At 46.9% G+C, this 27089-nt stretch overlaps 1 protein-coding gene across 1 annotated transcript; it reads left to right on the forward strand.

Moving 5' to 3' along the window:
- On the forward strand, positions 1–26779 carry lacc1 (laccase (multicopper oxidoreductase) domain containing 1). Its single transcript, XM_070893062.1, has 7 exons — positions 1–166; positions 3730–4370; positions 14546–14724; positions 19542–19707; positions 25044–25269; positions 25535–25727; positions 25830–26779. The coding sequence occupies exons 2-6, from the start codon at positions 3806–3808 to the stop codon at positions 25707–25709; spliced, it is 1311 nt and encodes a 436-aa protein (XP_070749163.1). The 5' UTR covers positions 1–166; positions 3730–3805; the 3' UTR covers positions 25710–25727; positions 25830–26779.
- Positions 26780–27089: the final 310 nt, after the last annotated feature.

Consider the following 27089-nt stretch of genomic DNA (forward strand, 5'->3'; position numbering starts at 1 on the left):
TGGAAGACAGAGCAAGTCAGTGTGGGAGCCTCGGCGAGGGCTGGAGACAGAGTTATAGCCAGAGGCAGAAACTGAGTGTCGGAGGGAGGACTCGCACTGTCAGCAGAGCACGGGCACAACCACATTTACTGCCAGCACAGTTTGCAGTGTGAACTGTACAGATGTGGTGAGTACTGAAGCAAAACGTCAGTGACAGCAACCCAAAACAAAGCTGCCGTGCATTAGTAAGTGAAAATCAGGCAGAACACAAAAGTGTTGTGCATTTTTTTAAATTATTTCTCTTGGTCTCTCCTCAGCCTGTTCAGAACTCAGTATGTCATTACTCCTGATCAGTACCGGATTCTGGCCTGTGCTTGGTCACTTTAAATTCAAGTGATCTTCTTAGATGTTTTAAGGAATAAATAAATATTCGGTTCCGAGTTTTATTTGGTTAAGCCAATACAGGAGCAGACCATATATTTGTATTATTGTAATATTTAAAAATCCTGCCGTGGCATTTAATGGACTCGAAGTGCTGTGCCGTGAAGCCTCATTCAATCCCCACTTTGGCCCAGCTATGGACTTCATCACAACAACCCTCTGGCCTGCTGCATGGATCCACAGGAGGTGTGAGTGTGGGTATCGCGTCTGTTTTACCCAGCTTCCCCACAAAAGGCTTCACGCCCTTGGCTATATAAATTCAAGTTGTTGTTGTTGACTTGCATCTATATAGCATCTTTCACGACCACCGGACGTCCCAAAGCAAAATGAAATACATTTGAAGCGTAGTCACTGTTCTAATGTGAGAAACGCAGCAGCAAACTCCACAAATAGCAATCAGATAATCTGTTTTTTGTTACATTGATCGAGAGATAAATATTGGCTAGGACACCAGGGATAACTCCCCTGCTCTTCTTCGAAATAGTTCCTTGGGATCTTTTACATCTACCTGAGAGAGCAGACAGGGTCTCTGTTCAACATCTCATCTGAAAGACGGCATCTCCGACAATGCAGTATTGTACTGGAGTGTCAGCCTAGATTTTTATGCTCAAGTTCCTGGAGTAGGACTTGAATCCACAACCTTCTGACTCAGAGGTGCATGTGCTACCCACTGAGCCACAGCTGACACATGTTTGGTAATGCTAAGTTGGCACAGGATATATGAATTGCAGGAATTCCGGAGGAAGCATGCATTAACTCGCACGATCCAAGGATTGTGGTCACAGACCATCTGCACAATAAGTTAGTGAAAATCCTTTTCATTTATGTACACCATTGCTGGGCGATGCATGAATAGCAAATTGAGTTCTGTCACTTTGACCCATAGCAAACCAAGCAAGTCAGTAGAAGACCCATTGCCATTGACATTGCAGGTGCTGCATTGTGCCAAAGATGATGTACCGGTGAGCATAAGCAAATGCCACACAAGTCTCTGCCTAATGGCTCATTAGACCAAATAATGGTTCACCCCTGTGATCTTCCCTGTTGGGGCTTGAATGTTATCAGTGGCATAGAAGTTGAATGCTGCTGTCACGGGGAGGCTAGCGTTAGATGAGAACACTTCCCTCTTGCATGCCATTCAGGAAGTGGCACACATCCCTCGACAGCCTTGGTCTTTGTACACATTGCTGCTTTGCTCGGCACTGGCAACCATTTTGGGGCCTGTACCTATAGCCTTGTGTGTAATTGGTGCAGGTAATTAGGAGACTCTCTATGAAGTCTAAGAATGTTCCACTCGGCTGTCTTTCATGTGGCAATGCAGAACAGCACATATTGCACTCTGCTCAGCAGGAAGTTTACCTCTCCCTGAGCAAAAGTAGGCATTTTGTTCATAGTTAACTTTTTAATGTTTTTTTTCCCTGTTATAAATACATGTGAATTACTGCCGGAAGACAAACTCAAGATGGTGCATCAAAGCAAAGTGTCAATTTTAGGAGTTATTTGATTAGTTGTTCTCTGCTACTTGCCAGTTTGAAAATTGGATGTCTTTTTTAAAAAAAACTGAGTAAGCTGATTGCTAAATCTGTTTCCTCACTGGTGCTTACCAAGTGAATTTTAATTCATTCCTGTTTAAACATTTGATCATTTGAAATGATGATAAGCAGATAAATATTCATATTTTGCGATTATGGAATGATGGCTATTTTTGGATAGTAAGGAAATCAAGGGAGATAAACATAAGAATTAGGAACAGGAGTAGGCCATCTAGCCACTCGAGCCTGCTATATGGGGATAGAACAGGAAACTGGTATTGATATCTTCTCTTCTCAGGCAGTTCCTCGGAGTCAACGATGACTTGCTTCCACACTAATATGAGTTCTCAGGTGACTGAAGAGTCCAATGTGGGACCTACAGTCTCTGTCACAGGTGGGGCAGACAGTGGTTAAAGGGACGGGTGGGTGGGGTGCTTGGGTTGTCGTGCACTCCTTCCGCTGTTTGTGCTTGACTTCCACATGCTCCCAGCGAAGAGATTCGAGATGTTCAGCGTCTTCCCGGATGCTTCTCCTCCACTTTGAGTGGTCTTGGGCCAGGGATTTCCAGGTGTCGGTGGGGATGTTGCACTTTTTCAAGGAGGCTTTGAGGGTGTCATTGAAGCATTTCCACTTCCCACTTGGCACTCGCTTGCCGTGTCAGAGCTCTGAATAGAGCGCTTGTATTCGGAGTCTAGTATCGGGCATGCAGACGATGTGACCCGCCCATCGGAGTTGATCGAGCGTGGTCAATGCTTCGATGCCAGGGATGTTGGCCTGAGCGAGGGCACTGACGTTGGTGCGCCTATCCTGCCAATGGATTTACAGGATCTTGCTGAGGCCGTGTGGGTGGTACTTACCCAACTGTTGAGGTAGACGATCAGCCATCATATTAAATGACGAGCAGGCTCGAGGGGCCAAATGGCATACTCCTGTTCCTATTTCTTATGTTCTTATGTTCTTATGCTCTGAAATAGAAAACACCGCACTTTCTGTACTTGTACTTCAGAAGCCTTGCCATTACATAGCTGGTCTCCTGTGTGACGTGTTGTGAGGGATGTCACACTGCTGTGCAGATCGAGAAAATCTGGGCTGGCACAAAGTGCAGTACTGAGGAAGAGCGGCATTAGTGTAAATGCAGCCCTTCAAATGGGATGCTAACCCTGGCTCTGTCTGCCTGGTCCAGTGATTCAGGCTGACGTTAAAAAGATTAAATAACAACAGGAAATTCATCAGGTGTCCTCGCTAATGTTCCTGTCTGAAATAACACCAAAAAGCAGGTTAACCAGTCATTTGTCTTGTTCCCATTTGTGGGAGCTTCTGTGCATATGTTTGCCCACAGACCAGTCACTGCACCCTTCCCTCCCCACCCAACAAAAATAGTAATTTGCATGTGAAGCACATTAAGATGTTTCTGAGAGACCTGTCACATTGCTACATAAATGCAAGGCTGTCTTTGTTGCTTGTAGCCCTTTCATGTCACTAATAATATTGTTATAGTAACACTGTTTTATTGTAACACTGACTATTTTCCAAATACTGTTGCTTATACATGTGTAGTACTGCCCAGTGCTAATTTATATAATATACATTTACATTTCACAATGTGTTAAGATTAATCTAAAGGGAATTTAATGTCATTATACAGAGACAAAATAAGTTGTAAGTGAACTTTTAAAGGTTTTACAGCACTTCTGAAAATGCATTGTTGTGTTTCATGCCAATTTTATTTTGAAGTAACACATGTCATTTTGGATTCTCTACTCTTTCCTCAAATTAGCTGCATTTCTTTAGCCCCCGAAGTTCCTGACTCTTTAAGAAGAAGTGATTCATAGCAGACCAAGTGTTTGGCTAGTATGGTGGACGTGATCCTGGTTGACTTCTCAGATGTTCAGTATGACTACATTCAGAAGTGGCTTGGTGGTGCCGTGGACGTAATGAGCATGTATAATCTTATCGAATGTCCGTATGTGTTCCTGATGTACAGCCAGAGAAATCCAGACAGTGCAAATAATGATGTCCAGAGCTGTTTGTATCAATTGTCAGAGCACATCGCTGTGCCTAAAGAAAAGCTTGAGGTTTTGGTGCAATCAAGTTTGGCTGCCATCTTGTACACTATCAAGCAGAAGATTGATAAGCGGAGCCTGAGCATCATTAAGGTCATTGTGTTCCCGGAGAGGAAGGCCACACTTGAGCTCTATATACAGCAGCTTTTTACTGCAATCTATAAATTCACATTTGAGACACTTATGGTCGGAAGTGAAGGAGAAATAAAACTGCAGATGCCAGTACCTTCCATTAAAGAGCATGTTCTCACTAGCCAACAAACAGAGGATATCTGGAAGGACATCTGGGCATTCTTGGCACAACTCAAAGGAGTTATGGGACAGATTGTCGTTCTCAAGTCTCTGCTGATCCCAGGTATGCTTTTATAAATATCAAAAACTTGGCTAAGAAAATGTCAGCCATATTATCTATCATGTCCATACACGAGAAGCACTATGTTGTAGTATTCTTTTGGGTTATCACATTAATAAAGGGTAAAATTGAGGGGCACTGGCTCTGGGGCAATCTTGTGTACATTCAGTTGTAAAATGAATTTGGAACATATTGAGAAGTAGGTCACCACCCTTTTCTCCAGGTCATACAAGGGAGCTCGAGCGGACAGATTACAGGAAGGGAAGAATATTTTTTAATATGTGAAAAGGTGTGTGGCAACAAATTTGATTGTGTTCTTCAAACCAATAAACTACCATCTTTGCAGTCGAGCATTTAAGATTTCACTGACAAACCGTATTGATGTAAAAGATAGCTTCACATTCTGAGATATTTATCAAATAAGAAATTAGACTGATTTATAGTATGACGGTAGGACACAAGCAGGTGGCCCATGGTATTGCACATGGTGGGGTGATGGGGGGAGAGTTTAACCCCCAGCGGGCTTTGCGTAGGTGGCAGAGCGAGTGTAATACTCACTCATTGGCCTAAATTTAACTCCCTGTCCACTCCTGCTCCTCTTTGCTCCACAAAGGAAAGTTTCTAATGGATATTGAAGGCTCTTTTTGTACCCTGGCTTTACATGGCGGAAAGGTCACAGCAGCTTTCCCGCTAAGGCTCCGGTTAAAATGCAGTCCGGTTCCCATTGACATCATTTTTCATGAACCCCTGAGGCCTCATCCACCACCAAACCAGCGACATTCAAATCTGAGATTGGCGGAAATGGAGCGATGCCATTTTAACTTCCCACCCGATGAACTCTCACCGATCCTAACCCTAACCCAGTCGGGACAGACTCTCCGACAATCGGGACATTGCCCTGATGATTTTTTGAGGCGGAGAAGGTATCCGCTCCTGTGTGAACGGCGATAATGATGTCGTTAGAGCGCGTACCACCTGGTCCCCGCCCCAGAGCGACATTGTTCTCAAATAATTGATCGACCACTTGTATGTACCCCTGACAGCTTCGTGCGGCAGGAAGCTGCCAGTGACTGGGCCCCGCGTCTGCTCTTAAAGGGGAGGCTGACTCTGTAGTCGGCCCGACAATGGCAGCCACGGGTTTGACCGGCTGCCAACAGGCATCCCCCTTGGGTGTCGGGCCACTGACCTGGCTGAAGCCCTCCCTGGTGGCCCAGTGGGTGCCAAGTAGGCCATGCAGCGTCCCTCCCCTTTATGTGAATGTCATCAGTGCCACGTTGACGTGTTCAGCGTGGCACTGGTGACACTGCCCACCTTCCGCCCCGCTCCCGACTTGCTTCCGCCCCTCTGCCAACCCAAATACCGCCCTGATGATTTTTGAAAAGAGGCCAATTTCCCTCTATTCCCCATCCCGTCGGTTCGGACGGTAATTCACCAGATAATTCGCCTTATCTGCCTCCAATGGGGTGGAGGGCAATTTCGGCCCCGCAATGTTCACCTGAAGTGAGATTATTGGGTGGATGATACTTGGACCAAGGTGTGCAGATGTAACTTGGTTCCCATTTTAAAGTCATACATTCTCACCTTATTTTTTATTATTTATAGTTTATTTATTTTATATTTATAGTTATAACAATACTTCCTGGCAGTTTGGGGAGCAGAGAAGTAGAGTTGGTTGAAGCAGAGGAGTTTCTCTCAATGCAAACTGATGGCTGGGAGGTGCTACAGCACCACCACTGGCGGGAGAGTGTCATTACAACAAGTTTACCCAGACAGTTACTGTGGTAAAGGTGGAACATGCAGTTTATAATGGAAAAAGCTGACATTGAAGTGTGACAACAGGAAGTAAAGTTTGTACTTGTGAATTCTCCTGTACAACCTGTGGTATGAAGTGTAGGAATCCACTATTCTTGGGCTGACAGCTGAGTCACTTTTTTGAATTGTCATGTCCTAAATGTGTCTAGTTCTGTCTTTTGAAACACTTTTACTGGGGAAATTAAAACCGTTACTGAATATTTCATTTGACTAAAGCATGTATCCAAATCACTGACCACAAGACCATTACAGATGAGGTAAGCCCACCTTCATCGCTTTATACATCCAGAAAGATCCTACGGTATTCCCCGTTCTTCCCCCCCACCCCCCCCCCCCCATCCCTCACACCCCCAACTCATTTTATAAAAAATATTTTCTTAATAGCTTCCAGGAATTGAACACAGCCCTCAAAGTGATGTGTGACCGGAACACCGAATAGTTTGGTCACAACTTCCTGTGAATTATATGCTATTGCTCTGGTTTGGTAGTTCAATGTTCTATTGTCTTTGTACTGTCAGGTCTGTTGAGATTTCAAAGTCTCATTCAGCTTCTTCCTTAACTGTTTCAACACCATTCATGCAATGAATGTGTCACCCATGTTTTCTTCCTCTGTGCAATACTTACCAACATTAAAGTCCATCTGGTAATATTCTGCTCACAGATATTTCCTCCAACACATTCTGTCATTTCTTCAATTCCGCTGGCGCTGCTGGCTTGGTATTTGCAAAATGACCAATTTGCATTGAGTTTCTGAATCCAAGTCTTTGTAGATTAGAAGCAGCAGTGGTCCCAACATAAAGTGCTGGGGCATCCCACTCCGAACTTCCCACCCTGACTTCATTACTCTTAACAAGTAACAGTTTCTTTTCTACCCTTCAGACAATTGCGTATCCATTTCCAAGATTCATCCTGAGCTGAGTCCAGGTATACCAGGTCAACTCCCCTCGTGCTGGTACTTTCTCAGTGATCTGGCAGATTTGGGGGAAAAAACTTCCTTTTTCCCTAACCCCAGAGCAAAAGGAAATCCTCATGTATGTGACTTTTAAGGTTCCTTTATTTTTCTCTTAATATCATTTACTCCTTCCGTATCCCGCCTAAACTTTCTGAATGTAGGTTAGATAGGTGCTTGAAGACAAGCAGACCACAGGGAAATGGGAAGAATGCAGAACAACAACAACTTGTATTTATATAGCGCCTTTAACATAGTGCAACGTCCCAAGATGCTTCACAGGAGTATCACGAGACAAAAAAATTGACACATAAGGAGAAATTAGGGCAGGTGACCAAAAGCTTGGTTAAAGAGGTATGTTTTAAGGAGCATCTTGAAGTAGGAAAGAAGGTAGCGAAGTGGAGAGGTTAGGGAGGGAATTCCAGAGCTTAGAGTCTAGGCAACAGAATGCACAGCCACCAATGATCAAACGATTATAGTCACTCAGCGGTGGAGCAGTGGTGATGTCACTGTGCATGTGTGTCACCACGCTCTCTCCCCTCCGTTATAAGGGAGAGAATCGGGCATTTTGTAGCTTCAGCCACTGGGCCACCAGGGAAGATTTAGGCCAGGCCAGTGGCCTAGCACCCAAGAGGGGGTGCCAGGCTGCCTGTTGGCAGCCCAGCCGAACCCGTGGGCAATATTTTGCCAGATGATCGGGAAGTCGGCCGGCAAAACTAAAATCATGGCGGCTGCGGCAGTGTGCCCTCCCCTTGAAGGGCCGCCACGCTGCCGGGCCGCACACAGTCAGCAGAAGGTGCACCGACAGAGAAAACTGTTGGGGGCATCGCACGGCCGGGCAATGATTTTCTAACTTGAATCTGAGTCGGAGTATTCTGGAGGTGCAGAAGAGTGGCGGTGCGCGTTTTGATGACGTGCTTGTGGCGGACGGAGGCAGCGGGGCGGAAGTGGGGACAGGCCGAAAAGTCCCCGAGCTGAATTTTGGTCGGGGAAACCAATGGACTTCAACATGGCGGCCACTCGATTCCGCCGTATGGCCACCGCAAAACAGCGGAAACAGGCCTTATACAGACCCTAAATTTCGGCCCCTGTGTCTTTATCCAGGCTTTCTGACGATCCCACTTAATATAGATACGGATCATTCATAGCTTTTCAAACTGAGTCCAGGGGTCCTTAGCACAAAGGTTTGATTCCTGTGAATTCTGTATTTGCTGACTGATTATTTCTGTTGCTATTATATATCCTGAGCCAGGAGTGGTCTCCACATTCTAATGCTACTTTACTGTAAACATAATGTGACACATTAGATATAGTGGGGCATCATTAACGTTATGTTTCAGCCTCCTGTTCTTCCACTTTTAGTGCAGAACCATCGACCATCTGGATGGAATCATTTTCCAAGAGTGGTCACTGTCCCCGAGCAACCCCACTCACCCCATCAATGGTGAAATATTCCCCTGACAACCGGCCCACCAAACCAGCACAATCCCACTGAGACAGAAATTGTCTGCCACTTCTGAGGGCAAAATAGCATGCTGACAAGTCCCCACTGTCGAAATCTCGACCTCCGAAAAGAATGACTCCGACACTTACAGCTCCGGTAGAAGTTTCCTTTTTAATTTACTTGCTCGCAAGGGGTAGGTTTCACTCAGTCAAGGGCTAAATGAACACCTCCGAAATGGTTCAGTTTAACAAGATATTTATACAGTAAAACCAAAGTTCTGGCCTCTCCCTGTGTATTGCTCTGTCTCACAGTCAGTGAATACAGATAAAGAGTTAATTACTATATCCTGGTCCTGACATGGTGTCCAGATATTTCCTTTTGTCAGGGTTATCAGAAAGCCAAACGGCCATTACTCCATGAGTCATAGGTAATGGGCTATCACCTGTCTTGTATTGTGTCAGGATTGTTTCAATTTCCTGGTCAGTTTATCTGTTTGCATCAAATGGATGAGGTAAAGGAAAGAGATAATGGCTAGAAGATAAGGGTGGGGTGACATGGAACTCCTGTAGTGTAGACAATAGGAGAGCACCATGGGGGGTTACTTGTCTCAGCATGACTTGTCTCCTAGCTGTCTGATGGCCATCAGCCATCTAACAGCAGGTTTAGCTGTTTATGCAAGCTGACTGCTAAAATGCAGAAAGTTCTGGAAGGGCCAGGACTCCATTTTAATCAAAAGGCACACAAAATACCGTATGGTATCAGCTTAGATAAAAATACTTTCCACACCACCCCTGCTAAACAAAGATCCTCTTGCCCCTTCCACCTCCCCTCCTCTCGCCTATTTCCCCATGCTCTCTCCCATCCACTGACCTCGCCTCGTTACCTTTACCCCTCCCTGGAAAAGTGCCCTTGGTCCTGACTCCTGGTGTGCATCGCCAGGGGAGATTGACCAGTTTTAAAAAGGAATGCAATGAGGCTGCTGTTTTCCTTTGTATAACTCGCATTGCCCTTTGGAGGTTAGAATGGGTGGGGGAGGGGGTGGAGGGATCCGTGGAGGTGTAGGGGCGAGTTCAGCCATACTGAGTAGTTACAATAGGCTGGAGGGTTGACCCGTCGATGCCCTGCCTGGATCCCACCGCCTTCAATTTTAACTTACTCTCTGAGCAGGCAGCAAAGACAGTCGCCTGAAACTGGCGGGGTCCTTCTGTAAATGTGCAGCTTGTCCGATGATGTCATCAGGCCCCGACTGAAGCTTTAACTGTAGCCTGAGAGAGAAGTTGTTGGGCTTTCCCACCCCCAGGTGAAATCAAAGAAAGAACTTGCATTTATATAGAAACACAGGGACAGGAGTCGGCCATTCAGCCCATCCAGCCTGCTCCACCATTCAGTTAGATCATGGCTGATCTGCATCTTAACTCCATTTACCCGCCTTGGTTCCATAACCCTTAATACCCTTGCCTAACAAAATCTATCAGTCTTACTTTAGAAATTTTCAATGGTCCCCAGCCTCAACAGCTGTTTGGGGGAGGGAGTTCCAGATTTCCACGACCCTTTTTGTGAAGAAGTGCTTCCTGATTTCACCCCTAACGGCCTAGCTCTAATTTTAAGGTTATGTCCCTTGTGCTAGACTCCCCCACCAGAGGAAATAATTTCTCACTATCGACCTTGTCAAATCCTTCAATCCTCTTAAACATCTCAATTAGTTCCCCTTTAATCCTCTGTACTTGAGGGAATACAAGCCGAGTCTATGCAACCTGTCCTCATAATTTAACCCTCTTAATCCCGGTATCATTCTGGTGAAACTGGCTGCACTCTCTCCAAGGCCAGTTTATCCTGCCTGAGGTATTGTACCCAGAACTGATAGCAGTGCTCTAACTGGGTCTAACCCGAGTTTTATACAACTGTGACCACTTTGTATTCCAGACCCCGTGAGATATAGACCAACATGCCATTGCCTTTCTAATATTTTTTGTAATGTGCACTAGCTTTTAATGATTTCTGTATTTGCATCCTGTTAGCGTGAATGTTTTCTCAGAAGAATCACTCAACACTCAGAGTCGGTTCCAACGCCAATGCGGCCTTTATTAACGCCAGCGGGGAGGAAGCCTCAGGACTGGATCCAGGCACTTCACTCCGCAGAACAAAGGGTTTCATGGATCTTTATATGTTTTACAACAGTTTACTACAGTTACATACAACAGTTTACGACAGTTACATTAGACCAATAGATAGAGTTAGTCTCTAAATGTAAAGTGGCTCATGTGTTGCCAAGAGATGTGTTGCTAAGGGGTGTGTTGCTAGGAATGACTCATGTGTCTTGTAACATGGCCTGGGCCTCCCTTATCTTACTGTCCTTGGATGCTGTCTTTGGAAGCCTCCTTATTAGAGTTACATATTCGGTTCTTGTCAGCTCGGGCTGATTCATGCCCTCGTTATGTGATGTAGGCCCCCCTTATCTCTATTTCTCGGGGCTCTGCTGTGTGGAGTTATAATGGTTTGTTATAGTTATCTTGTATCCAAGACATCCCTGGCAGTGGGCCTCACAGGGTTATTGCTCGGTCAGCCTCAGTCAATAGTTCACAGCTTGACTAACTGATTTCCCATCATGCCTGGGCAGCCATTTTATGTGTGGCCACTTTAAACTTATATGAGTTTAGATATATTCAGCAGGTGCCTAATGCCTAGTGTTTTGATATATTCAGCAGGTGCCTAATGCCGACAACAATTCCCTCATTTCGGTAAAGGGACTAGTCCTAGTCCCCCTTTAACTGCCCTACACTTGTTAGTTTTTGTGCACGGCCCGGTACTCCCTGCCTCAACGTGCTGGCCAGTCACACGGTTTCAGGAGTCCCGGTTGCTTAGATCAAATTGACAAAGGTCAAATCCTCCTTCCCCTTTACAAGATAGGCTTGTTTAGTATTTGGGGACCGGTCATGGGTCCCTCTTCGTTGTTCATTCAGCAGGTGCCTAATACCTAGTGTTTTGATATATTCAGCAGGTGTCTAATGCCTACAACACACCCCATAATCTCTTTGCTAGCTCAGTTCCCAGCTTCTTGCCATTTAGAGAATACTCTGCTCTATCTTTCTTGGATCCAATGTGGATGACCTCACACTTCCTCACACTGAACTCCATCTGCCACAGGTTTGCCCACTCATTTAATCAATCAATGTCCCTCTGCAACTTTCTGCACCCATCTACACTATTTACTGTGTCACTTAACTTGGTGTTGTCAGCAAACTTGGATCTATGGCTCTCCGTCCTTTCATCCAAGTCATTTATGTGACCCCTTTAACGGGCTGGGCGGCCCCTTTAATGAGCTGCCCGGCCCCTTTAATGAGCTGCCCGGCCCCTTTAACAGACTGTGCGGCCCATTTAAAAGTCCACACATGCGCGTTTTTCCCAATTTAGAAGCCGACTCACCAGCTGTTCTGGACCCGGAGCTGTGCAGGACCCCCGGAGCTGTGCACGGGACCCCCGGAGCTGTGCGGGACCCCCGGAGCTGTGGCGGGACCCCCGGAGCTGTGTGAGACCCCCGGAGCTGTGGCGGGACCCCTGGAGCTGTGGCGGGACCCCCGTAGCTGTGGGGGACCCCCGTAGCTGTGGGGGACCCCCGGAGCTGTGCGGGACCCCCGGAGCTGTGCACGGGACCCCCGGAGCTGTGCGGGACCCCCGGAGCTGTGGCGGGACCCCCGGAGCTGTGTGAGACCCCCGGAGCTGTGGCGGGACCCCTGGAGCTGTGGCGGGACCCCCGTAGCTGTGGGGGACCCCCGTAGCTGTGGGGGACCCCCGTAGCTGTGCGGGACCCCCGGATCTGTGTGGGACCCCTGGAGCTGTGGCGGGACTCCCGTAGCTGTGGGGGACCCCCGTAGCTGTGGGGGACCCCCGTAGCTGTGCGGGACCCCCGGAGCTGTGGCGGGACCCCCGAAGCTGTGCGCGACTTCCGGAGCCGCGCGGGACCCCCGGAGCCGTGCGGGACCCCCGGATCTGTGTGGGACCCCTGGAGCTGTGGCGGGACCCCCGGAGCCGTGTGGGACCCCTGGAGCTGTGGCGGGATCCCCGTAGCTGTGGGGGACCTCCGGAGCTGTGCGGGCCCCCCGGAGCTGTGCGGGACCCCTGGAGCTGTGGCGGGACCCCCGTAGCTGTGGGGGACCTCCGGAGCTGTGCGGGACCCCCGGAGCTGTGGGGGACCTCCGGAGCTGTGCGGGACCCCCGGAGCCACACGGGACCCCCGGAGGGACCCCTGAAGCTGCGCGGGATCCTGGAGCTGCACGGCCGCATAACTTAAAGGGAACATTGGACAAAACTAGTCACATCCTGCCCATTGGAAGACCTGCCCATTATCTCTACTCTCTGTGTACGACCTCCAAACCAATTCCCTACCCTTTCACAACCTAAGGACGTCCCAAAGTGCTTTACAGCCAATTAAGTACTTTTTGAAATGTAGGAAGCGTCGCAGCCAATTTGTGCACAGCAAGCTCCCACAAACCGCAATATGATAATGACCAGATAATAGCCCAAGACACTGGCGATAGCTCCCCTGCTCTTCTTCAAAATAGTACCATGGGACCTTTTACATCCACCTGAAAGGGCAGATGGAGCCTCGGTTTAACGTCTCATCTGAAGGACAGGATCTACTGACAGTGCAGCACCCCCTCAGTACTGCACTGGAGTGTCAGCTTGATTTTGTGCTGATGTCTCTGGAGTGGAACATGAATCCACAACCTTCTGACTCAGAGGCAAGACCACTGAACCACGTTAACTCATGGGACAGATTTCCTTGTGGGGTCAGGAGGAGTAGGGCTGCTCCGGGCTTTTCCTCCTGAAACCCCCTCCCGACACATTACCTTATTGCCGGTCAGCCTTCCCTTGAAACAGTAAGTCCTGTTCTCCCATCATTCCCGTGCTTGCCAGCAGTGCAGCAATGCCTTGAATTTAACATTCTCATACTTGTGTTCAAATCCCTCCAGGGCTTCGCCCCTCCCTATTTCTCGAACCTCCTCCAGCCCCACAAACCTCTGAGATCTCTGCGTTCCTCCAATTCTGGCCTCTTGCACATCCTGATTTCTGTCGCCCCATCAATGGTGGCCCTGCCTTTAGCTGCCTAGACCCTAAGCTCTGAATTTCCCTCCCTAAACCTCTCTACCTCTCACTCTTCCTTCAAGACGCTCCTTAAAACCTACCTATTTGGCCAAGCTTTCTGTCACCTGTTCTTATATCTCTTTATGTGGCTCAGTGTCAAATTTTGTTTGGTAATCGCTCCTGTGAAGCACCTTGGGATGTCTCACTACATTAAAGGTGCTATATAAATACAAATTGTTGTTTATATTTACAGGGGGTCCCTGGGAGTATGGGGAACTATTGATATTTGCAGGAAGTCCCAACGTTGCAAAGTTTGAAAGCAAGCAGATTAATTTCTCAAGTTCACCTGCTTACAGCACTTTGAAAGTAGCTTGCAGGGTAATATTTGAGCTCTCCTGCTGAAACCAGCAGCTACTGTTTGGGTATAGGAACGAGAGACAAGGTAACACATCAGTGATGGACTAAAGATAGAGGGAGTGAGATATTGATGGCCTGTTATACGCCCACCTGATAGTCCGTTCCAGTGACTTCAGTAGCACTGAGTATCGTTGTTTCGTATAACGAGCGGCAAATGCGTGTCTGTTGTGTATCTGTAAAGCATGCACTCCCATGTTCCGCCACCAGGGAGCTCATCCCCTGAAGTCCCAAGGGATCCCAGCACCCCTTGGGAGCACTGTATATAAGCTGGCCCCGAAGGCCTGTTCCTCACTCTGGAGTGTCTTATTAAAGACTGAGGTCACTGTTACTTTAACCTCCCTGTGTGCAGCCTCATCTGTGTTAGGAACACAATAGTGTCCAATTTCACCCCCAGTATCTTTAGTACAAATAAAAGGTCATAGCTAAATTCAGGCATGTGTTATCTTGTTTCTAAAGCTTGTTTTAATTAAACAGATTCATTTCTTCATGGCTTTACTACCAGAACTGGCGGCATATCCTACTTACCAGGCCTGAGTTCCTTAAATCTCTTCAGTAGCACTAAGCGCAGGGACCCAAAGGCCGTGGTTAATGAGAATGTGCGACGCCTGGGCAAAAGTGCAGGATTTAACCCAAAGAACTTCCACCTCGCAAAGGTAAAACTTTCATATTTGCATTTGAGAATGACTGCTGTAAAAGGTATTGAGCAGTGTGCTCTGGTGATATTTGTGGGAGGGGCAATGTTTAAAGAACAGTGGGGGTGGATAGTTGGCGGTAGCAGATGATCTGCCCGATATACACCCCCACCAGCTTCCATTCCCAGTGACTTCAATGTCCCAGTGTCCCCACTCCGGGTGGTTACCCAGACACTCCTGCTGGAGGTGGACATCTGGATGTTGGATCAACAACAACAACTTGCATTTCTATAGTGCCTTTAACATAGTAAAATGTCGCAAGGTGCTTCACAGGTGTGTTATCAGAACAAATTTGACACTGAGCCACTTAATGAGATATTAAGACAGGTGACCAAAAGCTTGGTCAAAGAAGCAGGTTTTAATGTGTGCCATAATGAGGAGAGAGAGGTTTAGGGAGGTTAGAGCCTATCTAGCCTGTTCAGCTGTGGCTCAGTGGGCAGCACTCTCACTTCTGAGTTGGAAGGTTGTGGGCTCAAGTCCCACTCCAGGGACATGAGCACAAAAATCCAGGCTGACACTCCAGTGCAGTACTGAGGGAGTGCTACACTGTCGGAGGTGCTGTATTTCAGATGAGACATTAAACCGAGGCACTGTCTGTTCTCTCGGGATGACGTAAAAGATCCCATGACACTATTTTGACAAGGAGCAGGGGAGTTAACCCCGCTGTCCTGGTCAATATTTATCCCTCAATCAACATAACAAAAAAACGGATGATGTAGTCATTATCACATTGCTGTTTGTGGGAGCTTGCTTGTGCGTAAATTGGCTTCTGTGCTGCCTACTTTACAACAGTGACTATACTCCAAAAGTATTTCATTGGCTGTAAAGTGTTTGAGACATCGTCAATGACGCTATAGAAATGCAACTTTTTTTTTAGATGGTTGAAGGCACATCCACCAATGAGGCGATGAAAATTGGTGATGTGGAAGAGGACAGAATTATAGGAGTACAGAGATCTCAGAGGGTTGTCAGGCTGGAGGAGGTTAGCGAGCTAGGGAGGGGCGAGGCCAGGGAGAGATTTGAAAACAAGGATGAGAATTTTAAAAATGAGGTATTGCTGGACCAGGAGCCAAAGTAAGTCAGCGAGCACAGGGGTGATGGGTGAGGAGGCTTGGTACGAATTAGGATTAGGGGGAAGCAGAGATTTGGATGAAGATGAACAATAATGCGGCTGTGATTACCCTCCTCCCCCTGCAGTAAATAGTCTGGTGCTTTCTGTCAATGCTCACAGTGCACAGTAGTCACATGGTTGGGGTACCACATGACACTAAGTGCCCCAACAAGGAGTTAACATCCAAGCCATGCTCCATGCTCACCCTCGGCAAGCTCCCCGCTGGAGTGGAGCTAAATGACAGGATTAATGGGAATTTGTTCAACCTCCGTCGCCTCCAGGGCAGATCCAAGGTCGTCCCATCCTCCGTCATCGAACTACAGTACACAGATGACGCCTGTGTCTGCAAACACTCGGAGGCTGAACACCATCAACACCTTCACCGAGGCATACGAGACCATGGGTCTTACACTAAATATCCATAAGACAAAGATCCTCTACCAACCTGCCCTCGCCACACAGCACTGCCCCCTGGTTATCAAAATGAGGCCTTGGACAACGTGGACCATTTTCCATACCTCGGGAGCCTACTATCAACAAGGGCAGACATTGACAACAAGGTCAAACACCGCCTTCAGTGTGCCAGTGCAGCCTTCGTTAGCCTGAGGAAGAGAGTGTTTGAAGATCAGGACCTCAAACCCGGCATCAAGCTCATGGTCTACAGAACAGCACTGATACCCGCCCTCCTATATGACTCAGAGACATGGACTATGTACAGTAGACACCTCAAAACACTGGAGAAGTACCACCAACACTGCCTCCGCAAGATCTTGCAAATCCATTGGCAGGATAGACGCACCAACGTCAGTGTCCTTGCTCAGGCCAATATCCCCAGCACCAAAGCATTGACCACGCTCGATCAGCTCCACTGGATGGGCCACACCGCCCGCATGTCTGACGCGAGACTCCCAAAGCAAGCGCTCTCCTCGGAGCTCCGACATGGCAAGCGAGCCCCAGGTGGGCAGAGGAAATGCTTCAAGGACACCCTCAAAGCCTCCTTGAAAAAATGTAACATCACCACCGACACCTGGGAATCTCTGGCCCAAGACCACCCAAAGTGGAGGAAAAGCATCCGGGAAGGCACTGAACACCTCGAGTCTCTTCGCCGGGAGCAAGCTGAAGCCAAGCGTAGATAGCGGAATGAGCGCGCAGCAATCCAGGCACCCCACCCACCTGTTCCTTCAACCACTGTCTGCCCCACCTGTGACAGAGACTGGAGGTCCCACATTGGACTCTTCAGTCACCTGAGAACTTATTTCTAGTGTGGAAGCAAGTCATCCTCGACTCCGAGGGACTGCCAATGATGATGAACATCCAAGCATTACTCGTGCCCCACCCGTACATGCCCCCATAGCTCCCTGAAATCTAAATAGATCACGCCCCTCTGTTTTGGCGATTTCAGGAATATGCGATGCCTAAAACACAGGGGACCTAAGTTCGCGAATATCCCAAACTTGGAACGATTCGGGTGGCGCATTGCGGCGGTGCTGGGGACGGAATGGCCCGAGGACCAAACTGAATTAGTCCTCTGGCCTCATCACACTAATTCAGGTGAGCTGTGCGTGCTAATCAAGTGCCTCAATGCAACTTGCCTGTCAGGACCGTACCAATTTCACCCCGATGAGGGGGGAGGTGAGGGAGCAGCCTGCAGTTACTTAAACCCAGGAGGACCATCTCTGCTTCCTCTGACTCCAAACTACCACATTTCTGTAAGTTTTGGGGCCTTTTTTTTGAGCGCTCTACTTTAGGCACCGCTGATTGGGCTGCTCAAGGCCTGGGAATACCAGCTAGAGCTTGTAATTCGCACGCTCTGACTGGTCCAAACTAATTTAACAATCTGGGGCTAAAATGGGGCCAGCTCTCAGGGCCAGGCCTGCCTAAAGTAAAGGCCTCGACCAATTTAGCTATGCTGGACCTGTGCAGATCGGACACTGACCTCTGCCCCGCTAAATTCTTAGGCTCTATTTGATATTAAATTACATCAGCTGTTTAGCCCATTGTTGGAGGGTTTTGTACCGATGGATGTGGTGTATTTAGATTTTCAAAAGGCATTCGATAAGGTGCCACACAAAAGGCAGGTAACTATAGGCCAGTTAGTTTAACATCTGTAGTGGGGAAAATGCTTGAAACTATCATTAAGGAAGAAATAGCGGGACATCTAGATAGGAATAGTGCAATCAAGCAGACGCAGCATGGATTCATGAAGGGGAAATCATGTTTAACTAATTTACTGGAATTCTTTGAGGATATAATGAGCATGGTGGATAGAGGTGTACCGATGGATGTGGTGTATTTAGATTTTCAAAAGGCATTCGATAAGGTGCCACACAAAAGGTTACTGCAGAAGATAAGGGTACGTGGAGTCAGAGGAAATGTATTAGCATGGATAGAGAATTGGCTGGCGAACAGAAAGCAGAGAGTCGAGATAAATGGGTCCTTTTCGGGTTGGAAATCGGTGGTTAGTGGTGTGCCACAGGGATCGGTGCTGGGACCACAACTGTTTACAATATACATAGATGACCTGGAAAAGGGGACAGAGTGTAGTGTAACAAAATTTGCAGATGACACAAAGATTAGTGGGAAAGCGGGTTGTGTATAGGACACAGAAAGGCTGCAAAGAGATTTAGATAGGTTAAGCGAATGGGCTAAGGTTTGGCAGATGGAATACAATGTCGGAAAGTGTGAGGTCATCCACCTTGGGAAAAAAAAACAGTAAAAAGGGAATATTATTTGAATGGGGAGAAATTACAACATGCTGCGGTGCAGAGGGACCTGGGGGTCTTTGTGCATGAATCCCAAAAAGTTAGTTTGCAGGTGCAGCAGGTAATCAGGAAGGCGAATGGAATGTTGGCCTTCATTGCGAGAGGGAATGAGTACAAAAGCAGAGAGGTCCTTCTGCAACTGTATAGGGTATTGGTGAGGCTGCACCTGGAGTACTGCCTGCAGTTTTGGTCACCTTACTTAAGGAAGGATATACTAGCTTTGGAGGGGGTACAGAGACGATTCACGAGGCTGATTCTGGAGATGAGGGGGTTACCTTATGATGATAGATTGAGTAGACTGGGTCTTTACTCGTTGGAGTTCAGAAGGATGAGGGGTGATCTTATAGAAACATTTAAAACAATGAAAGGGATTGACAAGATAGAGGCAGAGAGGTTGTTTCCACTGGTAGGGGAGACTAGAACTAGGGGGCACAACCTCAAAATACGGGGGAGCCAATTTAAAACCGAGTTGAGAAGGAATTTCTTCTCCCAGAGGGTTGTGAATCTGTGGAATTCTCTGCCCAAGGAAGCAGTTGAGGCTAGCTCATTGAATGTATTCAAGTCACAGATAGATAGATTTTTAACCAATAAGGGAATTAAGGGTTACGGGGAGCGAGCGGGTAAGTGGAGCTGAGTCCACGGCCAGATCAGCCATGATCTTGTTGAATGGCGGAGCAGGCTCGAGGGGCTAGATGGCTACTCCTGTTCCTAATTCTTAGGTTCTTATGTTCTTATGTAACTCTGAAAACCCCACTTCAACATTCACTGTTTAACTACACGCTTTGTGATTCAGTTGGAAACTTCTGTTACCGCACCAAACTGTTGTGGTTGGTTTGATGTTGCAAATGCCCGGTGAGCAGTTTGTTGTGGTGCTGTTACCTTTACTTGTGGTCACTTGGTAACAGGTAAACCATGGGAACACCATCTGGGCCACAGGGAAGTCTGAGCCCGACTACTATGATGGAATTGTGACGAATTGGAAAGGTGTCACCATAGCAGCGCCAGGAGCAGACTGCATTCCTTTACTGTTTGCTGATCCGCTCCAACAAGCATGTGGAGTGGCTCATGCAGGTAATGTTCACTTCCTGTCTTTCCCTTGTCCTACCTGTGTTGGTTCCAATGCTGGTCCCTGTATGGTACACTTCCCTGTCAGGAGTGGGAACACCTCCCTTTTATCACTCCATTTAATGACGAGCCCAGTGTCTCCCTGAGGATAAGGGCCAGCAGTGTTTCCTCTCATTTTGTTCTCTGAGTGATCCCTTTAAATTTGCTGGGTGGCCGCTGCGTGCACAGAATGGTTTCCAGCGACAACAGCTGGCGAGCGGCCTGTGCAAGACCTCCTGATCTACATGCGCTCATGCAGCCACCCGCGCACCTTCGGGGGAACACTGAGTGCCGCTGGGTTCAAATGTTGGCTACTGTTGGTATTCCCCCATCCTGCCATGTTAGTGAACAATTGTCCCATTCATTCTTCAGCTGTAAGCGGAGGTACCTCCGGCTGTCTTTGTGCCTTGTGATTCATAGTTGTCCAAACTAACTTTCAGCGTAGTTTCCAACAATAATTCTCTTTTAAAGGGCTGCCCATTGAAGCATGTTCACCTGATAGTTGATTGAAGCAGTTATCCTGTACTGACACTGGGCAAAGGTCCTCGTGGAGCACATGTGTGACCACCACTGGATACGGGACATACAGTCTCTATAGTCTGCACACATACTGCGTGCCCCCAAGCCCTGTGTTCATTTTAAAGCAGTCTCTGCCAGATGTTACTGTGGCTATAGTTCTTTCCAGTCCCAGCCCACGGGGCACACACAAGGCTTTCCACTTGGGTTTCTTTTCAGTACAAATGTGGAAATAAAAGTCTTGCGCTCGTGCTGCTGTTGTGTATAGCATTTTAGGAACATAGGAACAGGAGGAGGCCATTCAGCCCCTCGAGCCTATTAATTAGATCGTGGCTGATGTGTATCTTAACTCCATTTACCTACCTTGGTTCCCCAACCTTTAATGGCCTTAACTAACAAAAATCTATCAATCTCCGTTTTGAAATTGTCAATTTACCCACAGCCTCAACAGCTTTTTGAGGGCTCTAAATCTCCCAACTCCTCCATCGTTACCTGCTTCTCGCCATTTAGAAAATACTCTGGTCTGGCTTTCTTAGATCCAAAGGGATTTCCACTGTTCTTTGTGTGAAGAAGTGCTTCCTGACATCACCCCTGAACAGCCTAGCTCTCATTTTAAGGTTCTGCCCCCTTGTTCTGGACTTCCCCACCAGAGGAAATAGTTTCTCTCTCTATCCTATCATCTTAAACACCTCAATTACATCACCCCTTCATCTTCTATACTCAAGGGAATACAAGCCTAGTCTATGCAACCTGTCCTCATAATGTAACCCTTTCAGCACCGGTACCATTCTGGCGAATCTGCTCTGCACCCCCTCCAAGGCCAATATATCCTCCCTGAGGGGCGGGGCCCAGAACCGAACACAGAGCTCTAACTGGGGTCTAACCAGAGCTCTGTACAAATGTAATATCATTTCCACCCCTTGTATTCCAGGCTCCGTGAGATAAAGGCCAGCATTTCATTGGCCTTTTTAATTATTTTTTTTTGTCCCTGTCCATTAACTTTCAGTGATTTCTGTATATTGACACCCATTTCTCTCTGTTCCTCCACAGTTTCTCATCATTTAGAAAATACTCTGATCTATCTTTCTTAGATCCAAAGTGAATGACCTCTCACTACCCCACACTGAACTCCATCTGCCACAGTTTTGCCCACTCACTTAATCTATCGATGTCCCTTTGCTCCCATCCATATTATTTGCCCCCTAACTTAGTGTCGTCAGCAAACATAGACATACAGCTCTCTCTTCCTTCACCTAAGTCATTCCCAGATATAGTGAAATGCTGAGGCCCCAATACAGATCCCTTCAATTGTTACTGGAAGATAAAATTCCCAGAGACCGAAAGATGAGGATTTTCTCTGGTTAGAATTCATTTTCAAAAGCTAGTTTGAGGAACGGCATCTGTTTTCACAAGAGAGGGGTGATGCAGACTTTGCAATCAGGGAGCAGGAGTGTGAAATATTAGATGAGATAAAGATAGTGAGAGAGGAAATATTAAGGGGCTTAGAAGCTTTGAAAGTGGATCAATCCCCAGGCCTGGATGAAATGTATCCCGAGCTGTTAAGAGAAGCAAAGGAGGAAATAGCAGAGGCACTGACCATCATTTTCCAGTCCTCTCTGGCTACAGGTGTGGTGCCAGAGGACTGGAGGACTGCTAATGTTGTACCTTTGTTTAAAAAGGGAGAAAAGGATAAACTGAGTAATTACAGGCCAGTCAGTCTAACCTCAGTGGTGGGAAAATTATTGGAAAAGATCCTGAGGGACAAGATAAATCTTCATTTGGAAAGACATGGATTAATCAAGGACGGTCAGCATGGATTTGTTAAGAGAAGGTTGTGTCTGACTAACTTGATTGAATTTTTCGAGGAGGCAAGAGAGCAGTGCGTATGATGTTGGGTATATGGATTTTAGCAGATCTTTTGATAAGTTCCCACATGGCAGACTTTACGAAAGTAAAAGCACATGGGATCCAGGACAAAGTGGCAAGTTGAATCCTTGGAAGCAAAGGGTAATGGTTGATGGGTGTTTTTGTAACTGAAGGCTGTATCCAGTGGGGTTCCGCAGGGCTCACTGCTGTGTCCCTTGCTTTTTGTGGTATGAATCAATATCTTGGATTTGAATGTTTGGCGTATGATTAAGAAGTTTGCAGATTACACTAAAATAGGCCGTGTGGTTGATAATGAAGAAGAAAGCTGCTGACTGCAGGAAGATATCAATGTACTGGTCAGGTGGGCGGAACAATGGCAAATGGAATTCAATCCGGATAAGTGTGAGGTAATGCATTTGGGGAGGTCTAACAAGGCAAGGGAATATGCATTAAATGGTACGGCACTGAAAAGTGTAGAGGAACAAAGGGACCTTGGAGTGCAGGTCCACAGATCCCTAAAAATAGCAGGCCAGGTAGATAAGGTGGTTAAGAAGGCATATAGAATACTTGCCTTTATTAGTCAAGGCATGGAATACAAGAGCAAGGAGGTTATGCTTGAACTGTATAAAACACTGGTTAGGCCGCAGCTGGAATAAGTGTACAGTTCTGGTCACCACATTACAGGAAAGATGTGATTGCATTGGAAAGGATGCAGAGGAGATTTACAAGAATGTTGCCTGGACTGGAGAATTTTGGCTATGAGGCAAGATTGGAGATGCTGGGTCTGTTTTCTTTGGAACAGAGGAGGCTAAGTGGAGACCTGATTGAGAAGTATAAAATTATGAGGGGCCTGGATAGAGTGGATAGGAAGGACATGCTTCCCTTGGCAGAGGGGTCAACAACCAGGGGGGCATAGATTTAGTAATTGGGGGGAGATTTAGAGGAGATATGAGGAGAAATTTCTTCACCCAGAGGGTGGTGGGGGTCTGTAACTCACTGCCTGAAAGGATGTTAGAGGCAGAAACCTTCACCACATTTAAAAAATACTTGGATGTACACTTAAAGTGCAGTAACCTGCAGGGTTTCAGACAAAGAGCTGGAAAGTGGGATTAGGCTGGATAGCTTTAGGTCGGCCGGTGCGGACACGATGGGCCGAAATGGTCTCCTTCCGTGCTGTAAATTTCTATTGGGCTAGACTTTTCCTAAAGCCCCGCACTGCCCAATTGCCGCCCAGAAAGACCGCTAAGATTCTGCAAGTAACGCAGGCGAAAATTTCTATAAAAAGGTAACATATACCGCCTGGCGAGAAAATGGATCTGACACCAGGATTTTCGACGGTTTCTCAGTGGTTAAAGGTGAAACTAGGTAAAATGGCAGCTCTTACCGGAATGGACAGTAAGTACTTAAAATTTAGACCAAGGATGTGGTTGGGCCCAGGGAGAGTGGAAAACTCAAAAAATATTTTTTTAATTAAATATAAAAGGTATAAAACATTCTCGAGACCCTTTTTAACGTAATCGTCATTGTAGAATTTTTAAAATAATTATAAAAAACCTCTAACTTACCTTTCTTTGCGGAGTACTCACCTACCGCCCTGTTTCCAGCAGCTTTTTGTGGACGATTTTCTCGGCGGTGTGTATGGGTCCCTGTTGAGGCAAAACTTGGATCGTGGTGGTTTCCTCGGCGGTGCATGCAGATGCAGTGGGCAGTATTTTCAAAATGTCGGCAGGTACTCTTTATAAATTAAAGTGGAAACTTTCGCCGGGCCAAAAAAGAGCTGTGCCGCCGAGAAAGCCGTGGGAAGTGAAGGGGAAAGTCTGGCCCGATTCTGTGAACAGTGCAACAATTACAGCTGCCAAAGATTTAGATAAGGGCTGGATTTTCGGCTGTGATGATTTTTAATGGCGGTGGGGTGGTAAAGTTTGCGGACAAGAACAGTTCGCACCTCAGTCATCAAAATTCATCAGAAGGCCTCACCGCCGTCATTGCCACCCCTCTGGGGCGGAAAATGAAGGGGAAAGGACAAAATTAGCTCGAATGTTTTCATAGATGGTGTCTGTACAGACATGTGATTTCAAGAGACACAAAATATATCTCCTAGGATGGCTAAATACTGCCCAGTGAATTTCTAAAACACTGCTTCACTACCAACATTCTCCACAGGAGGACTGGTCATTTGGGCAAGGCAAGAGCCTGTGGATCCATACTGCAGCATTGAGTTACTGCCTTCAGGAGAGGAGGAGAAAAGGGCAAGTTACACCTCAGGTCAAAAATACTCTTTGGAATGTGCCTGAAAGATATGGGCTCAGAAATTCTTCGGGTACTAACAGGGTCTTACTAAGGCCCTACTAAAACTCTAATATGCTGAGCAGGAAGTGTGCCACCCGCCATATTAGGAAAGGATAAATAATTGTCATGTAGTGCCCCTGCTTGAAACACGAGCTGGTCCGTTTACATGTGCAAATAAAAGGCCTTGGGCCTGTTTGAGGCCCTCACTCCAAGGCTGTTTTGCCATGAGGCATCTGACACCAGTCTGCACTCAGTAAAACCTGACCTTGGGACAGCCTGCTGCCAACATGGATGTTTTCTCAAATGTACTCACCTGAATGTGGAGCTGGGAGGAGCAGAAGTCATTCTCCTGATCCTGCATTTATAGAATGCAGTGCTGCCATTCCACCCCTACCCCTGAATCCGATCTCCGATCTTCCCTTCCCGTTCCCCTACACCCCCCGGCCTCCGATCCTCTTGTCTCCTCCCCTTCCGTTCACCACCCCCAGCCTCTGATTTCCTCTCCCACCCCACCAGCCTCCGATCATCCCCTCCCCCACCTCCCATCCACGTCTGTCGCCCCGTTGCCCCCCCGGCAACAAATGAAACATTGTTTGTTTGAACTGGAATAGCGTTTGCTTTGTCTCTCTCAGGATGGAAGGGTACACTGGCAGGAGTTGCCATGGCTACAGTGAACGCGATGGTGACTGAATTTGGCTGCAATGTGAAAGATATTCTGGTGGTGATGGGCCCTTGTGTGGGGCCATGTTGCTTCACACTTCACCAAGAGGCAGCCAGAGAGTTCATGGAGATTGACAGCGGCTCTGTGAGAGAGCGGGACACTCCCCGCCCTTCTATTGACCTCAGGCGAGCAACAAGGTCAGTGTAGAAACTGCAATCTGTTACCTGGTCAGGGGAACCCGTGAAGTAGAGAAATACATGTTTTTGGAAGCATTTGTTTCTGTTTTTGATGCTTAAATTATATAAAATAAGACGCAAAAGAGCATTTTAACCAGTGTCGTGAGGACAGTTAAAAAGGTTGTGAAATGTTATATATATATATATATATATATATGTGTACTTCTATTGTAAATGGAAGGTGAGGGGGGACCATTCTACAAACCGTTGAACTTTTTTCCCGAAGGGTTTTACTGGAACGTGGAGGGATTCTATCGGAAAAGATCAGCGATGATTGCACACGCTGCGAATGTTCGGCCCTTTGTACCGTCTGCCACCCAGACATGTTCTTTTCATACAGTCGCGATGGAAACAACTTTGGAACCCAAACCGGATTTATCTCTGTCAGAGACGAGAGGTAAAGCCCCAATCTTACACAGGTAATTTGTTTCTCTTGTTTAAAAGGCAGACAGTAATGCGAGGCACCGCTTCCGATTGTTGATGCCTGTGTCCGAGGCTGACTCTGGAGATTTGTTTTCCAGAGGCCGGGCTGTGGAATCGATGGGTGTCCAACAGGGTCCCCTTTCACTACAATACAGACACTGAATTCCATGGGACCATGGCAGCATTCTTGATGTTTCCTGCCCTGCCTTCAACAAACATTCTTTCACACAAAGACGCTGCTGTAAATAGACTTTTAAATCATATTTATAAAACTAGTTCACATTTTTTGCACAAATTTTAATATATACAGAAGAAGATACAAAGAAATACTTGCATTTATAAAGTGCTTCTCAAGGCTGCAGGGCATCTCAAATGCTTTGCAGCCAAGTAAGTATTTTTGAAGTGTAATCACTGTTGTAATGCACTGCTGCTCATCCTGGCCCACAAACAAACCTGAAATAAAAATGTTCATACTTTCCTGCTGTGTGGCCAAAAGTAAAAGTGACCCCCAGTGGATCTACTGAACAGTTTCAGTAACTCATCGGTTCTCTGCACTTCTGTGCCCTGTTTCTCAATGCTGCCTCATATCTCTCTTTCTATGCTATCCCTGTCCCGAAGTGTTTAGTACTGTCTCTTGGGTGACCACATTTTGGAGAGTGTGATCCAGACACTCCTTCCTCTCTCTGATGCTGTGGAATATGCCAATAACAAGAATTTGAATCCAACCTTATCTATACCAGCACTGTGGAAGGGAGAGTTGGAACTGCACAGAATGTTGTGGGTTTCAGCCCCATGGCAGGACTTGAGCACACAACCTGGGCTGACACTAGAGAGCGGTACTCGAAATGCTGCATTGTTGGAGGTGCCGTCCTTTGGATGAGGTTAAACTGAGGCCTCACCTGCCTGTTCCAGTGACTATAAAAGATCCCTGTGTTTTACCCAAGAAGAGTGGGGATTTGTCCTGATGTCCTGGCCGACATTCACCCCTCAACCAAAGCTGATTGATCGTACATCTGGGCTCTTGCTGTTTGTAAATTGGCTGCTATGTTTGCCGACATTAAAGTGGCTTCACTTCAAAAGTAATTTGTGTGAAGCACTTTGCGATATTTCTCAGCCATGATGAGGCATTATATAAACACATCATTTTCAACACACAAGCAACACTGATTTTCAATGTAAATAACCATCAGCATCGTGTGTGTTGACAAAGAGTAAATTTCCCCGATGACTTTCCATGGACACCATTGCAGCCAAGAGCAAAATACATTGCAGCGATTGTAAACTGATCATTATTACATTGTTCAGCAATAATACTGAATTCAGACAGCTGTGTGATTCCATTGTTGAGTTTGGAAGCT

Source organism: Pristiophorus japonicus, chromosome 11 (genome assembly GCF_044704955.1).
Source record: "Pristiophorus japonicus isolate sPriJap1 chromosome 11, sPriJap1.hap1, whole genome shotgun sequence".
In the NCBI taxonomy this organism is placed as follows: domain Eukaryota; kingdom Metazoa; phylum Chordata; class Chondrichthyes; family Pristiophoridae; genus Pristiophorus; species Pristiophorus japonicus.